This window comes from Thermobia domestica, chromosome 6, assembly GCF_964235325.1.
Source record: "Thermobia domestica chromosome 6, izTheDome1.hap1.1, whole genome shotgun sequence".
Taxonomy (NCBI): Eukaryota; Metazoa; Arthropoda; class Insecta; order Zygentoma; family Lepismatidae; genus Thermobia; species Thermobia domestica.
The window spans coordinates 46,847,959-46,863,306 of NC_137459.1; the positions used below are offsets into that span (position 1 = coordinate 46,847,959).

The following is a 15,348-nucleotide window of genomic DNA, read 5'->3' on the forward strand; positions in this document are numbered from 1 at the left end:
GAGGCTAAGGCAGATGGTGACTATAAATGAAATGGTAGAATGAAAACAGTAACAGGAAACGGGAGAACCCCGAGGAAATCCATACTCACATGGTGTTTCTCCACCACAAATTTTATTTGGTTCAAGCTGGGATCAAGCCATAGACCCCATGCACGAAAAGTGAGCACTCTACAACTGAGCCACCGAGGCTCCTGTTTAAAATTTCGAATGATAGTCAACGATTAAAAGTGGAAATACGGAATTAGATTGTGTCAAAACTTACATCCATCTAGGACAGCAGATATTTACTTCTAGGAATATCAAAGAAGAAATTAATCAATGTAATAAATTATGCTGGTGTGCATGCGGAAGGAATAGCCTCATGCTGGAAAATGTTCTGATGCTAAGAAAGACTGTGATGATCATGAACGAAATGGTGGAATGAAGAAAGTGGAGCGGGAAGAAGAGAACCCCGAAAGAGCCCATGTACAAGGTGTTGGTCCACCACAAAGCTCATTTGGCCCAAAGTGGGATTAATCCAGGAAACCAATACACCACCACAAGTGAGAGTTTGACCACTGAACCACCGCGTTCCCAACATATGGAAAAGTAAAATGGCAACAATTCTAGAGCGTGAAATTTTCAATGAAAATAGTCTGCCTGTTTTGACATATGTATCGGAGATGGGGAAACTAACAACATCAGACAATCATCATCTGCAGACTACACAACGAAGCATGGAGAGATGTATGTTAGGAATCACCCGCAAAGAAAGGAGAGGAATCGCATGAATCAGAAAGATGACGGGAGTGACGGATATTCTCATAAAAACAAAGGTATTGAAGTGGCAACGGGACATATTGCCAAAAGAAATTGTGATCGATGGATGAAAGCTATCTAATAAGAAACGTTATCAATACAATGTGGTGTGACGAAATCAAAAAGCACTCCAGAGAAATGCGGAAATAAATTGTTCAAGATGAATTGTTGTGTAGAACAGTTAGAGAAACCTTCCTTTACCAGTAGATAGACAATGGTTGACTATTATATATAATTTGGTCACTGCCTAAATTGACCTTAACTGTAAAACCTGGATATTCCCGTATGACACACAGAGAAACGTGGGGGAATTCCGCGCACCTAAGAATGACACAAAATTGTGAAGCTATTTTGTCACATATATGAAGCTCAAAATTTGATAACGTTTATTAGGTCTGAAATAATAATGAAAACGCACATAGGTATATTGCATAGCGTGGAGTTACCCGCATGCCCCACATACCGGTGGGTAATGGCGCACAGGTTGACAAGAATTGTAAGTACTCAATCACTACGCTTCAAATTAACATTGTACTGAAACAAAAATCTAACTAAACGTTTGTTGCAACTAAAATATGTAAATGAGAATACATTTAGAGGATTCATAACACCAAGAAAATTATATCTAATTAAACAAATAATACTTGTGTATAAGTTTTCTAGATAAAAGTATAATTATATTCAATGTAAGAGACATTAAAGAAAATGTGTTTGCATATAATAATCACACTATTCACCACAATCTATTTAATTCATTCAGAAGTCACAAGTATAATTTACTTGATGTCCTAGCCACCATATTCTGCTATAGTCGTGGTCTGGACAAAGCATCAGTACTGTATTTATCTACGTGGGCTTCTATTAAATATATTAGATTCTCCTCCTAAATATATTCAAGAATTATTGTTCAGCAATTACTGCCGGAAAATAAAATTACAACACCCTGTAAAACATGAGGGAGATTGATGTACTTCCAGTATTGGGTTCCTTGGTGATAGTGAAGTATATGATTAACTGTGTAACAGTTTCGGCCAACAGATGGCAGTGCAATAGAGGGACATTTTCTCCACCTGCGCCGAGTCTGTGTTGTGAATTAGCAGAAACCGAAGATCAGCAGCTGCACGAAAGTGACTCACACAGTAAACACAAACAAGACAACATGCCACGACGACGCAATCGCGCTCCATACCGTGAAATGAGTGAGCTCGAACGGGGTCGTATTGTGGGCCTTAGAGGGGCTGGTTGGTCCTTTCATCGAATCGGCAATCACGTTGAACGTGATGCATCTGTGGTGCAGTGGTGTTGGCAGCAATGGATAGCAACACATTCCCACACATGCAGAGAAGGTTCTGGACGTCGTCGTACCACGGATGTGCGCCAAGATCGGCGTATTGTGACGGCTGCATTGAAGGACCGCACAGGTACCACGTCCAACATTCGAACAAATGTGGCCCCTGAAGTTTCCACACGCATTATTGGGAACAGATTACTACCGGCAAGACTTCGGATATACACACCAATTGCCCATCTGCCACTGATGCCACATCATCGCCGTACACAGTTGGTCTGGTGTCAGCAAAGGAGCAGCTGGAGGATGGAATGGCGTTCCGTTGTGTTCAGCGATGAAAGCCGATTCTCTCTCTATGCAAGTGATGGTAGACTGCGAGTGCGACGTCGACCTGGAGAGCGTCTGCTCTCACAGTGCGTGCGTGCAAGACACAGTGGTCCCACTCCAAGTGTTATGGTGTGTGGCGCGATCAGCTACAACTCTCGCTCATCTTTAGTGCTTGTGAATGGGACATTGACAAGCACCTCTTACGTGCAACAGGTGGTAGGACCGGTTTTACTGCCTTTCTTGAGACAGGAGAGTCATGTACAATTTCAGCAAGACAATGCCCGCCCACATACTGTCCGTGCAACGGAACGTGTTCTTCAAGGTGTGTCCCGACTTCTCTGGCCAGCACGCTCCCCAGATTTGTATCCTATCGAACATGCATGGGACATTATGGGTCGACAACTGACAACTGCTTCACGTCTACCTACAACTGTTGCTGATTTGCGCCACCAGATCGAGCAGGCGTGCAGAATGTAGCGCAAGACTGTACCCGTCATCTCTATGATCGAATGCATGCAAGAATCCGTGCCTGTATTGCAGTTCGTGGAGGGTATACACGGTACTAAAGTGGTGGTGGTAGTGTGATGATAGACGTGCCGTTCACAAAACAATGTACTGAAGGAGCTAACATTGTAATCATCTCATATTCGTACCATGTACAGTATATGGAATATATATATATAACCATGTGTTCCATGCGTCGTTTGTTTGCATCTCTGTATCCAAGACTTCAATAGAGCATTTATTCTCAGCATTAAGATGAACGAAGACTTGTCTTTGTTCGTTTCTATCCCAGTAACATTTGCAGGAATTTTCGTTCTTTTTATTGAAAGTTATACAGTGTGTAACAAAAAAGTATGGTAAAATTTCAGGGGTGTATTATTTATGTGTAGACACGTAAACAAGTTCATGTGACCATATGTCGGGAAAAGCGTCATTACAGAGTTATGGCCATTGAGCCGTCTGACGAAGTGAAATAGTCATATTTTGGACGCCCCTCAATGTGACTCAATTTAAACCTCAATAGTTCAGCTTTTAGTTAAGCTAGGAAGATAATTTTGGTATCAAAGTCTTCCTGAAGGATGAACTACGTGTAAACCACATGCAGATATGGCATGCATGTCTTAGATTGAGCCTGTATCCATATCACCCGGGAATGCAGTCTTTGTCAGCAGCCGACTATCTGCCGCGAGTATGCTTTTGCCAGTGATAGCTCCAGCAGTGTGCCGTTAATCTTATTTTCCCATCCGCAATAGTATTTACAGATGAGTCTTAGTTCACACGAGAAGGCATCTATAATTACTATAATGTTCATGCTTGAGTGAAGGATAATCCTCATGCGATTAGACCCAGGAGACATCAACAAGTGTTTGCTCTCAGTGAGTGGTGTGGAATTGTCAGTGACACTTTACCAGGCCCACACATACTCGCACAGAGGCAGACGGGAAACACCTACCGAGACTTCCTGGAAACCCACATTCCAGATGCATTGGATAATTTGTCCTTGACTCTGCGTCTACCCACGAAGGTGCATATCAGTGGAAAGCTTCATCCTTCAGGAAGACATTGATACGAAAATTATCTTCCTAGTTTAATAAAAAGGTGAGCCATTCAGGTTTAAATTGAGTCACATTGAAGGGCGTCTAATGTTACTATTTCACACTTTTAAGCGGCTCAATGGCCGTAGCTCTGTAACGATGCATTTCCCGACATATGGTCATATGGACTTTTTCACTTGTCTACCCATAAGGAATCCACCCCTGAAATATTGCTATACCCTGTATTTTGAAATGCGTAGATTATGATGATATGAATGATATGATGAATGATGACACCTTTGCCCAAAAGAAAGTGCCAAAAGGAACCTAGTTAGCGGTGACCTGATATTGGTGAATTATCAATCAAATCAATTATAACTTAGTAACTGAAACTGAAAGTTATATATATACATATATTTTACTTTATTTATATTTCCCACTTTTACTTATATATTGATTATTCACTTCACTGTGTCAAATTTTCCACACATGTATTTATTGATATTGACAGGACGGCACATTTTAATGGCCTGGGGAGACAAATATGTTAAATACCACCAAGACAACAGGACATACCAAGGACTAATTGTCGTTATTCTCAGAAGGTATTTTTTAATCATTATTTTTTAAAAGAAACAAGAAATGAAAGAAAAGGATTAGGATTTGAATTCATTTTAAGAAGTACCTCTCGTTCCATTAGGAGGAAATTTATTTGCATTTGGGCATGCTGAGCCACCAAAGCAAGGCGATATCTATCGTTTCTATCCTCAAGCGCTTCTGTATTCTCTCTGTATAGTCTGAACATTTTCCCCTCGTAATGTGAAAACAGAGCAGCATTTCTCAAGTTTCCTTCGTCTGAAATGAAAGACACAACAAAATTTTATCCTTAAGGAATGTTGACTTCTCACTAGACCAGACGAGTCCACGCCCTGGAAGAGACGAATTTGGCCTATAATTCGTAAACTATCCACCAAAGTGCAGCATGAATATTGGTACAATGTCATAGCAGATGGTTACTACTATCCATTTCATAAAGATAGGCCCCTGACTTCGTGGTGCTGCCGTGACGTTCAGTCAAAACTTATATTGCATTGTCGTACCTCGTTGGAATTGCTGAAATGTTGTCTTTTCAATACTTAAGACATACAAATTTTCTCTGTACTATGTAGTGAGAAAAAAATAAAAATTAATGAAAAAGTGCGTATTTTTTCGTACTCTTTTGGTAGATCAATGTTTAGAGGACTATATCTCAGAAAAGAGATCACGTGAAATAATTTCCTGTGCACAATATGTAGATGCATCCATTAACTGTAAGTTGTGAAAAGTTCAATTTTCATCACTTGATACTTTTTGTGTAATTAAAACAAATGTACGACGCTCTGATCTCCTTTGCCATGGTAGTTAGAGAAACGTACAAAACACTGTTCGAAAATTTGGAAGTCTAGTGTTCCAAATATTTGAAACTATTAACATAAAAAGGTTTAGTTGGTAGAGTATTTATTTTTTTAAATTTTTTTTTTACTTCAACATGTTCTCTGCGTTAAGCGGTGAGCCATGTTGCAGCCCAATCTTTAAATTCCCCGCGCTTATATGAAGAAACAGCATACAGTAAGTGGAAGTGCGGCAACGCTGTCGTGCAGTGTTGTCGCGTTCAGGAAGTTTGTAGCGCGAAGCTTACTTCATAAGAATGTAATAGGAAAAAGTATTTATTATAACCTTTCACAACATCATAAAAATAATAATAATGCATTACACATCTCAATTTAATCGAAATAAAACGTTGAAGTAAAACATCCGAAAACTCATCTATTTACTTCATTCACTTTCGTAATGGGTTTGTTGACTCATCGCTGCTCCTGTTATCTTCCTGTATACTTATTAACAATGGCTCCATTTCTACCTCAAGATCCTGTATCAGTATACACACTTTCCAGCTTACGAACATGTTAAAGGTTAAAAAGAAATGTATCTTTGGCAATCACGTGTTCACCTAAGTTCTGCGATCAATTCCCCTGCCGAATGTACAATAACACAGAATGAGTCCTTTGTTTTCTTTCAACGAAAAAAAAAAACAAAGCAATGAGTAGGTGACGAGGGCTGTATTTGGGTCTAATCACGTTGCACTGATTACGTCTTCAACAGTTCCCTTCGGTTCGTAGGCGTCAAAAACTTAGACATGCACTCACACCATATGGGTTCATTGCAATGAGACGGACGAATAGGCATTTATATTTTCCTTAGTATATGTCGTGGCTTTTGATTATATATATATATATATATATATATATATATATATATATATATATATATATATATATATATATATATATGGATATTCCTTTACGAGCGGTGGTATTACAAAAAGAAAAGACAAAATTTTTAGGGATAATGAAATTGCAGAACTGATGAATGACTCCGACTCAGACGGTTATGAGTTAGTAATGAATAGTAATGACATTGATTATTCTGTGCTCAGTGGCGTATTCGGAAGTGAACAAGATAGTAACTCTGTTTCAAGGGAACCTGAGGCTGCGCCGGGAAAGAGAGAAAAAAAGTGTCGTTCCTATTCAAAGACAGATTCTGATGTAGCTTGGAGCGATAAAATTCAAGTAAATGCATACCCCTGTTTAGTGGTATCCCGGAAATTGACCAAAATGATGGGCTATCTACAGAGTATTCCGCATATAAAGTGTTTCAGCTGTTTTTACCGATGAAGTTTTATAGTAAAAAAAAAAGTTGAATTGATTTTGAGTTGAACGTCTTGTTCAGCAGTGAGGCTATATGAGACGTCGACCTACTGATTAACGTGGAATCCAAACTACATGAGCTTCTCCCAGGAATAGTAGTAAAAGTTATGAATCAATACGCAAAACAGCAGATTGAGAAAAAGAAAAAAATACTAAAACAAAAATCTTTGTTTTCTAAATGAAAGCGTGTTACTTTAATTAAAAACAAGGAAATTTTTACACTAATTATTCACATAAGCCTTGTACGGAAGCCAGCTTTACGCGGTTTTACAAATCAACTACGCAAGAGCTATTAGTATGTCTGTCAAGTGGTGGAACAGATTTTCTGTGAAGTGTAAACTCAATATTACATATCAACTAAGGTTGTATCATATAATAAAGTTTATGCTTGTATTTGTTTCTGTGCAAGTGTATTTTGTACTGCGTGCAGTAAGTGAAAAACTGATAAAAAGCAACAAATTTTCGAAGACCATCACATGCAAATCCAAACAAAATAAGAGTTCGCTTTTCTAATTTTGAACATTTGGCACATTTTCTGTATATCCTGTTAATTTCTAAGAAATTGGTTTAAAATCTGTGGAGATAAAATTTTAAAAATATCTCTAAAAAGTGCCGGACAGTGTGCGTGACAAGTTTAAATACCCGTCCGTCTGAGAGTGTATACGCGCCAGGAAAATGTGGCAACGTAGCACTCCGTATAAACTGCGATAGCGAAGGGCGCAAAGCTGAGAAAATCATAATGTCATATTTGTGATTATTTATCTTTTAAAACAAGTCAAAACAGTTTGGTTGAAAAAGCTACTTTAAGATCTTTCTAAAAGTTTTTTAAGATTGTTAATACACCGCAGCAATTCAGAGATAATGATGTCTCACTTTTTACTGAATAACAAGAAAATTACTACGTGTTGAGTGATGAAATTTTCAGAACTTACAGGTAACATATGCATCTACATATGGTGCACAGGAAATTATTTCATGTTATCTCCTTTCCGAGATATAGTCCTATAAACATTGATTTACCAAAAAAGTACGAAAAAATACGCACTTTTTCATTAATTTCTATTTTTTTCTCACTACACAGTACAAAGAAAATTTGTATGTCTTAAGTATTGAAAAGACAACATTCCAACAATTCCAACCAGGTACGACAATGTAATATAAGTTTTGACTGGACGTCACGGCAGCACCGCCAAGTCAGGGGCCTATCTTTATGAAATGGATAGTAGACACTTTGGGCCTTATGCAGAGTCATTCTGACGAGTGATTTGTGCCATACTAAAGAGTTCGACTAACATATGTTTCGTGCGGTAGTTAGGCCTTTAGTATAACGCTAATCATACGTCAAAACGACTCTGCATAAAGCCCTTTGTATTTTCCTGAAGCGGAAGTCCACACATTTCATCAGTAGATGAGATTTTTGATTTCAGGTAGGTCAATACTTTTTTTTTTTACCACATTCCATTGAAAGCAATTTTTAACGTTCTTGATGTAGATCTCTTCGGTTTTGTTCTGTACGAACGCATTTCATTATAAAAGAATGTGTTAATGAAAACAATGAAGTTTCCCGCGTTCAAAAATTACAAGTAAACTACTCTTCTTACCTCTCCTTCTTGGGGTAGATGAACCACTGCCATCGTGGGAGAGTTGGACCGCATCAACTTACAGAGAAATAAGAAGAGGAAGTGTAAGTGCACCAAATCGACAACAAAAAACAATAAACAAGAAGAAAATTGCGATCATATCTTTATCTTCATGCAGAGATGATGATCAGTCGATAATATAGGTTGACAGTGATGATATGGAGGAGTATGAGGAAACCGAGTGTATTGGGTGCGGCGAAAATTGTAAGGAAACAAGAAGAGAAGACGACTGGATACAGTGTATTATGTGTGAACGCTGGTTACATTATGGTTCTTCGAAATATGAGAATGTTTGTGATTTGCGTTGCAAAGTTTTCAAATATACAAAACAAGATACAATGTACGGTACAATGCAATTACTGGCACACATTTTTCTTCTTAAAACATAAAACACATATTCTTTCCATTTGCAAATATTAGCCTACTTTTCTAGATTCCATGTTTTTTTTTAAAGTTCATTTTTAGATTTTTTATATTGCTATCTTAGTTTAATCAATATTAGATTATATGAGATCAATATTAGATTTCAATAAAAACTTGGTGGCTGTATAATATCTACTTTATAAATATAACGTATTTAAAGGGGAAACTGATATTTATTTATTTATTTATTGTTTAGGTTCTGTATATGGTTCATCACTCCCACAGTGCACTGTCCATCTAACTCATAGCACTATGGAGATCAGTCAGTCATTTTTTTCAATTTTAAATTTCAGGTATATTTTTTTTATTCTAAAAGCCTTTAGTTACAGCGTTTGCACACGTCCCCGGCAATGCCGGCAGCGTTACCGACAATGCCGGAACCGGAACCGTGCCTGCTTTGCACACGCAGCCGGCAAAACCGGTTCCGGCTACGGCAATGTCGGTGCTGGCGTTGCATTGCACACACATCCTGGTAATGCCGAGAAGTAGTTTGAGTTTGAACGTGAGGGAGAGAACATGAGTCCAGCAATAAACAAACGATATCTCACTCAGTTCACAATCGTTCTATGGAACAAATGCCAGACGAGACACAGATTAAATTAATATTTTTATTATGATCTATAGAGTAAAGCAGCATGCAACCACAAGACTGGAAATGTTCTTGTTCTGTTTGTGCTTTTTCAAAAATGAAATGAAATCTTTAAGTTTTACGTCCCAAGATTATGGCGGTTACGCTAAAGGAGACGGTGATGATGAAAAATGGTGGAATGAATGAAGTGGGAGGAAACGGACGAACCACGAGAAAACCCACGAGCACGGTGTATGTCCACCACAAAGTCCACACGGCGCGAGCTGGGATCGAACCAGAGTCTCCAAGCACCGAAGGTGAACGCTCTACCACTGAGCCACCGCGCCCCCTTGTGCTTTTTCAGTTCTTTCTGTAGTTGTGTTTTAGTTTTTATTTACTTCAATTTTATTTACAACCTTTGTTATGTTTGGGAATGCCTACTTCTTCGATTATGATAGATATTTAAATCGTTGTTTTCTTATTATCAAGGTGGGCCGCGATGGCTCAGTGGTAGAGCGTTCACCTCTGGTGCTTGAGGCCCCGGGTTCGATCCCAGCCTCTGCCAAGTGAACTTTGTGGTGGACAAACACCGCGTGCGTGGGTTACCACGGGGTTCTCCCGTTTCCTCCCACTTTCTTCATTCCACCATTTCATCCATTCCTCATCATAACCGTCAACTTTAGCCTAACCGGCATAACCGTGGGACGTAAAACTCAAAGATTTCATTTCATTTTATTATGAAGGTTATTCTTCTCTACATGCTGGGTTGCATAATTAACAGGATAAACACTAGGCAACTATCCTAGATTCACAATTTCTTCATATCTCCATTCTGTTCATTTCTGCCATGTTGATTTTATTTTATTATGACTTCATATATGCTAAGACATATTCCCTATAAAAACGAATCCAACAACCCCTTTGTTTAAATCGTTTTAGTAAGTTTCGGCTGTAGAAGATAACAAATTAATATACATACATACATATGTGAAACTCACTTTCCGCGTTGCCGTAGTTGTGTAATTCAAAGAAGATCTGAATTTCCCGTGCTGAGAATTTATGTAAATTGCAAGCCGCTATATTTGTGTACCTCAGAGCCATTTTGATTATTTCATTCTTCATTATATATTGAAGTGATGTGAAAAAAGAAAATAACAGAAAAACTAAAGTAAACAAAAAATCCAAATACAGGAAAAGAAACAAGAATACACAACGCCTTACCACTCACTCACTGTAGCTAGATTCAAGAAACCTATCAGCAAGCCGGCTCCGGCATTACCGGCTGTGTGTGCATCCACGCATACGAAAGCATTGCCGCCGACAAAACCGGAGCCGACACCGACATTGTCGGCGGCTAGGCCGACTGCATTTGCCGGTCCCGGGAGTTCCACTGGTTTTTTGCCGGGTCGGAAAGCGTGTGCAAGCTACCATTTAATTACATTGCCACCGCTTCCATCGCCGGCATTGTCGGAACCGGATCCGGCATTGCCGGGGACGTGTACAAACGCTGGGTGGTTTACAGAAAGTCCGTTCTTAGATTTCGTGCAGAAAATCATGCTCTACATGCAAAATTTTCGAGTTATTGGAGGCAGCAAAAAGTAGCCCATCTCTACGGGATTTACTATAAGGCGTTCCGGCTCGTAAGGGTAAAATCAACCCATGCTTGTTTCCTGAAAATACAGCCAGATCGATCAAAATAATCATGCATTTATTTTGAAACTGTATTTTCTGAGAGAGAGAGGAAGAACATTAACAAACTATATACGAGCGGCTCGTCCGAAGGTATCCAATTCAGCGGTATGACACATACCAAACAATATCCTGTCATCTGAAGGTACATTTCCGAAATTAAACTACCTACATACTTATCTGTGGTTCGATCACAACCCATTTCACAAATAACCCAATTTCAGTGGAAGTAGCGCTTGTCACTATGTTCGCCCGAGCCGCTTATATATTTCAGAGAGTTCTTGTCCCATATAACTTTTATTCAGTTTGCCGTTACTATCCGGAATGCCACTAAAAGATGGATAATATTGCTTGGAATATTTGAGTATGCTTGTCTTTTACCATTGTATGAATTTATAACAATATTTTATTTATTATTTTTCTTTTTACTCTCTTCTCGATCTTCGTAAATTCCAGTACGCTGTTTTCTAAATCGCCCAGTTTTCCAACAAAAACATTAAGAAATTGGTCAGAGATAGGCTAAGGTTGGCTCGCCTTCTATGTGCTACTTTCTTCTTCGGTAACTACTGGCTGGATCTCAACGGAATTTGCTGGGGAAGTAGCTCATCGTCAGGGGAATAAAGATCGCTAAATTTGGTGGCCGAGATCGGATCGCCAACAGAGGGCCTGATACACAGCTTTGAACACCGGGAGCTTCTGAGCTTGGTTCGCCTCGGCTTTTTTTTTAAAATTATTACTCATAAAGACAGTGGGCTATATTCAGAAACGATTTTACGTGTGACTAGGGTCGTACTAAGGATTTGACTAAAGTGTGATTATAAAATCCGTATTGAGGAACATTCTGTTTATCCTATCAACGTCTGATGCATATATCCATAGAGAAAAACTGCGAGATCTCTGCAGAGCTGCTCAAACATATTAGCAGAAAACAAGGTAATAGAGAATATTAAACACGTTTCTATCTTACCTTTTTCTCACAATGCATTTTGACAACACTACATGACAATTCTGCATCTTTCAATAAAAGTCGTATACATAATCACAAGCGTGCTTCTGAGTTCGGAAATTATAATCACACGTTAACTAAATCCTTAGTACGACTCTAATTATACATAAAATTCCTTCTCAATATGGCCGACTGTTTGCTTTAAAATTTAGTTCGTTTTGTGAAGGTATTGTGTCTTCCACGATGAACTATGTGTAAAAATACTAATAATAACAAATTTTGGATTTATTATATATTGGACAGAAATTCTGCGAAAATGATAAACATACAGGGCCTTATGCAGAGTCGTTTTGACGTCTGATTAATGCCATACTATGGGGTTGACTAAAGGATGGTTATAAAAATTGTATTCAGAATCTCTGATTAGGACGTCGTATTTGACGAAGTTAATCACATGTGACTAATTAATCTAGAGCAGATGCTAATCTTCTACCCACGGTTTAGCGTGGGGCACAACATTTCGGATTTCGTAATTCATCTATTTTTATTTTTAAAGACTACGCACGAGCTCATCTACTTTTCCGTAGTTGCCACATTTATTTTTTTACCAATGCATTGGGGTTGTGTAAGTTAATCATACCCAAATCAACGTTTTAGTTGTACTCAAAGTAGACTCTGAATACCAAAAAAGTGTACCTTGCTTAGTAAAGTTCTAATACGACATTAACTAGTCCGAGACTAACCCACGATTAACTCATTCTCTCTGCATACCGCCCTATTTGTTTCAAATCATGAACAGTGAATTCTCACCATCAGATCAATGTTAATATATATCTATATATATATATCTATATATATCTATATATATATATCTATATATCTATATCTATATATATATATATATATATATATATATATATATATATATATATATATATATATATATATATATATATATGTTAATTTCTAATTTCCTTTCTGCGCAACTAACAGTTCATTTGCAGATTCAGATATAAAAGAATTTCTATTTTGTGTTGACCCGTTTCTATATATGTATTTCTTAAACAATAAACTTTAAGGTTGTTTCCTTTGTCCACGTTCCAACAATCATTCTATTTGATAGTAATCTACACACTTTGCATTTTCATCATCCATATGGTAATTCATTGAATTGAGGTTACAATGACCGAGGACGCCTAACAAAAACGACGGAATCATAAGGGCACAGAATTGGAAACAAATTAAGCTACGACGAAGATCTAGACGTGCGAATCACGATTTTGAGACTAGATTTAGAGACCGAATTTTACCCATGTTAAGTAAGAATAACATCTGTATTTGCGTCTTTTGATATTTGACGAGAATGACACGACACTTAAGAGAGCGTCCGTATATTGATTAAATTCATCATTGCTGGAACAATAGTTTTTCTTCGCACCCACTCCGGACTTCTATTCTAGCTTCCTGGCCATCGGTTACATAGAGGGTGTGTATCGGTACCAGATGAATGACAACAATACACCGAAGAAGTGATCGTTGGAGGATCCCCGAGAACATCAGGCAAATGCTGTGTAGATTATACCTATCCCAAACATATCCTTATTCTTTTTCACTCTGTTTTTATCCCTTTCACATCACAATCTGTTTCGAAGTAGAAAGTATTCTATTTCAGTTATTAAGCAACCCAGATTACAAATCCCTTACATATGCCATACTAGTTCATGTTTACAAAATTCTGGGGTAGCTTGTCAGTTCTGAATCCCCCACATCTTAATTTCACTATTGCTGTTTTAAGCTACGAGAACTAGCAAGATCACGCTGCACATGGGTGGAGATGTCGGGTAATGAACCCAGTACCTCTCGTATAATCATAAGTACCGGTAGTTTTTGAGATATATATCTTTAATCCATCCCAGATAAAATACTGATGATTGTCTACAAGATTAAAATTTAAATTGGACGATAAAATTAAAATACACTTACCGTGTCTTTCCTCTATTGACTGCAACCAACTTTTCACTTCACTCAATTTTTGCGTTAATTCCGCATATAACTCCTCCAAATGTTGTATTTTCTGTTCAACATTGCAAGGACCAGTCTCCTCACTCTTGATCTAAGAATACACCAATGATATTATAAGTAAGATTTAGTCTCATACAAATATCAACTCTATGTAGGATAGTATTATTCTATATCTTTTATTATAACAAGGTTTACTTTTAAAAAAAAACTAATTTCAGTATTTATATTTTGACCACTTAAATGAAACTGTTTCGGGAGGATGATGCTATTATTACAGACAAATCTTTATAGAATTTTTAGGGTGGTGTGCGACACATCAATACGAATATATACATCAACAATGTTGTATCGTTGCAGCAGGGGATAATGACCAGAAATTCTAATTTCTTAGTGAGAAACGCTGTCCTTCTTCATAATAATGCTTGCGCACAATGTCAAAAGGTTTCTGAGAGATCCTGTTCATGTAATCTAGAGTCATGATCTGTCACCATGCAATCTTCCTTGAGAGATTGAAGAAAGTTTGAAACTGCATTGTACCCTTTCACATAGCTAGAATAATTCTTAGACCGTAAAGAGATATCTGTCGTTTGGTACCACAGTATGAAAAATGCGTTACTAACATTAGAAAAGAATTGATATGTGAGCACATCATTCCTTTCTTCCATTTCTTCCGCTAAGTTTCAATCGGCTTGCCATTATACGTACATAATAATTTGACTGTGCATTGCTTCCTCCAGAATCTCTGCAATAATTATGATAAAGTTACGATATATACAAATACTAGCATCAATTACCCACTTCGCTGGGTTAAATTAAGAAAAAAATACTAATATGTTCTGTCAGTCAGTCACTTTTACTATTACTAAAGTTCTCTTTGATATCGGTCATTTTCGATCATTTTTATATTTCTCTCCCCTCTTCCTCTCCATGTTGGATGGCTGAATTTAGATTTAAACGGCAACGGAAGTGTCGCTGTTCACTACAGCAACCCTGAAAACTACAGATTCGGCACTAACATCGCTCATTTTCGATTATTTTTATACATCTCCACCCTCCCCTTCCCCATGTTGTGGGGCATAGCTTCGGAAGTATTACTGTTCATTTCAGCGATCTCGAAAACCATGGATTCGACACTGATATTGGTCATTCCCGATCATTTATCTATCTATCTATCTATCTATCTATCTATCTATCTATCTATCTATCTATCTATATATATATATATATATATATATATATATATATATATATATATATATATATATCTCAGTGACCTCGAAAACTATGGATTCGACGCTAATGTTGGTCATTTTTGATCATTTTTATGTATCTTCCCCAAATTGCAGGGCTGAATTTAGACGT

General features: G+C 37.7%; 1 protein-coding gene across 2 annotated transcripts in view; it reads right to left on the reverse strand.

Annotated features, from left to right (window-relative positions):
- The window catches only part of LOC145687657 (uncharacterized), a 92,589-nt gene that overhangs the window by 15,973 nt on the left and 61,268 nt on the right, over positions 1–15,348 (reverse strand). The window contains exons 10-11 of one of the 2 annotated variants that reach the window (XM_081761117.1): positions 13,948–14,077; positions 4,637–4,806 (exon numbers count right to left, since the gene is read on the reverse strand). In XM_081761117.1, the coding sequence (XP_081617243.1) occupies positions 4,637–4,806; positions 13,948–14,077 (300 nt within the window). The remainder of the gene's footprint in view (positions 1–4,636; positions 4,807–13,947; positions 14,078–15,348) is intronic. The other variant, XM_081761118.1, reaches the window with a different exon arrangement.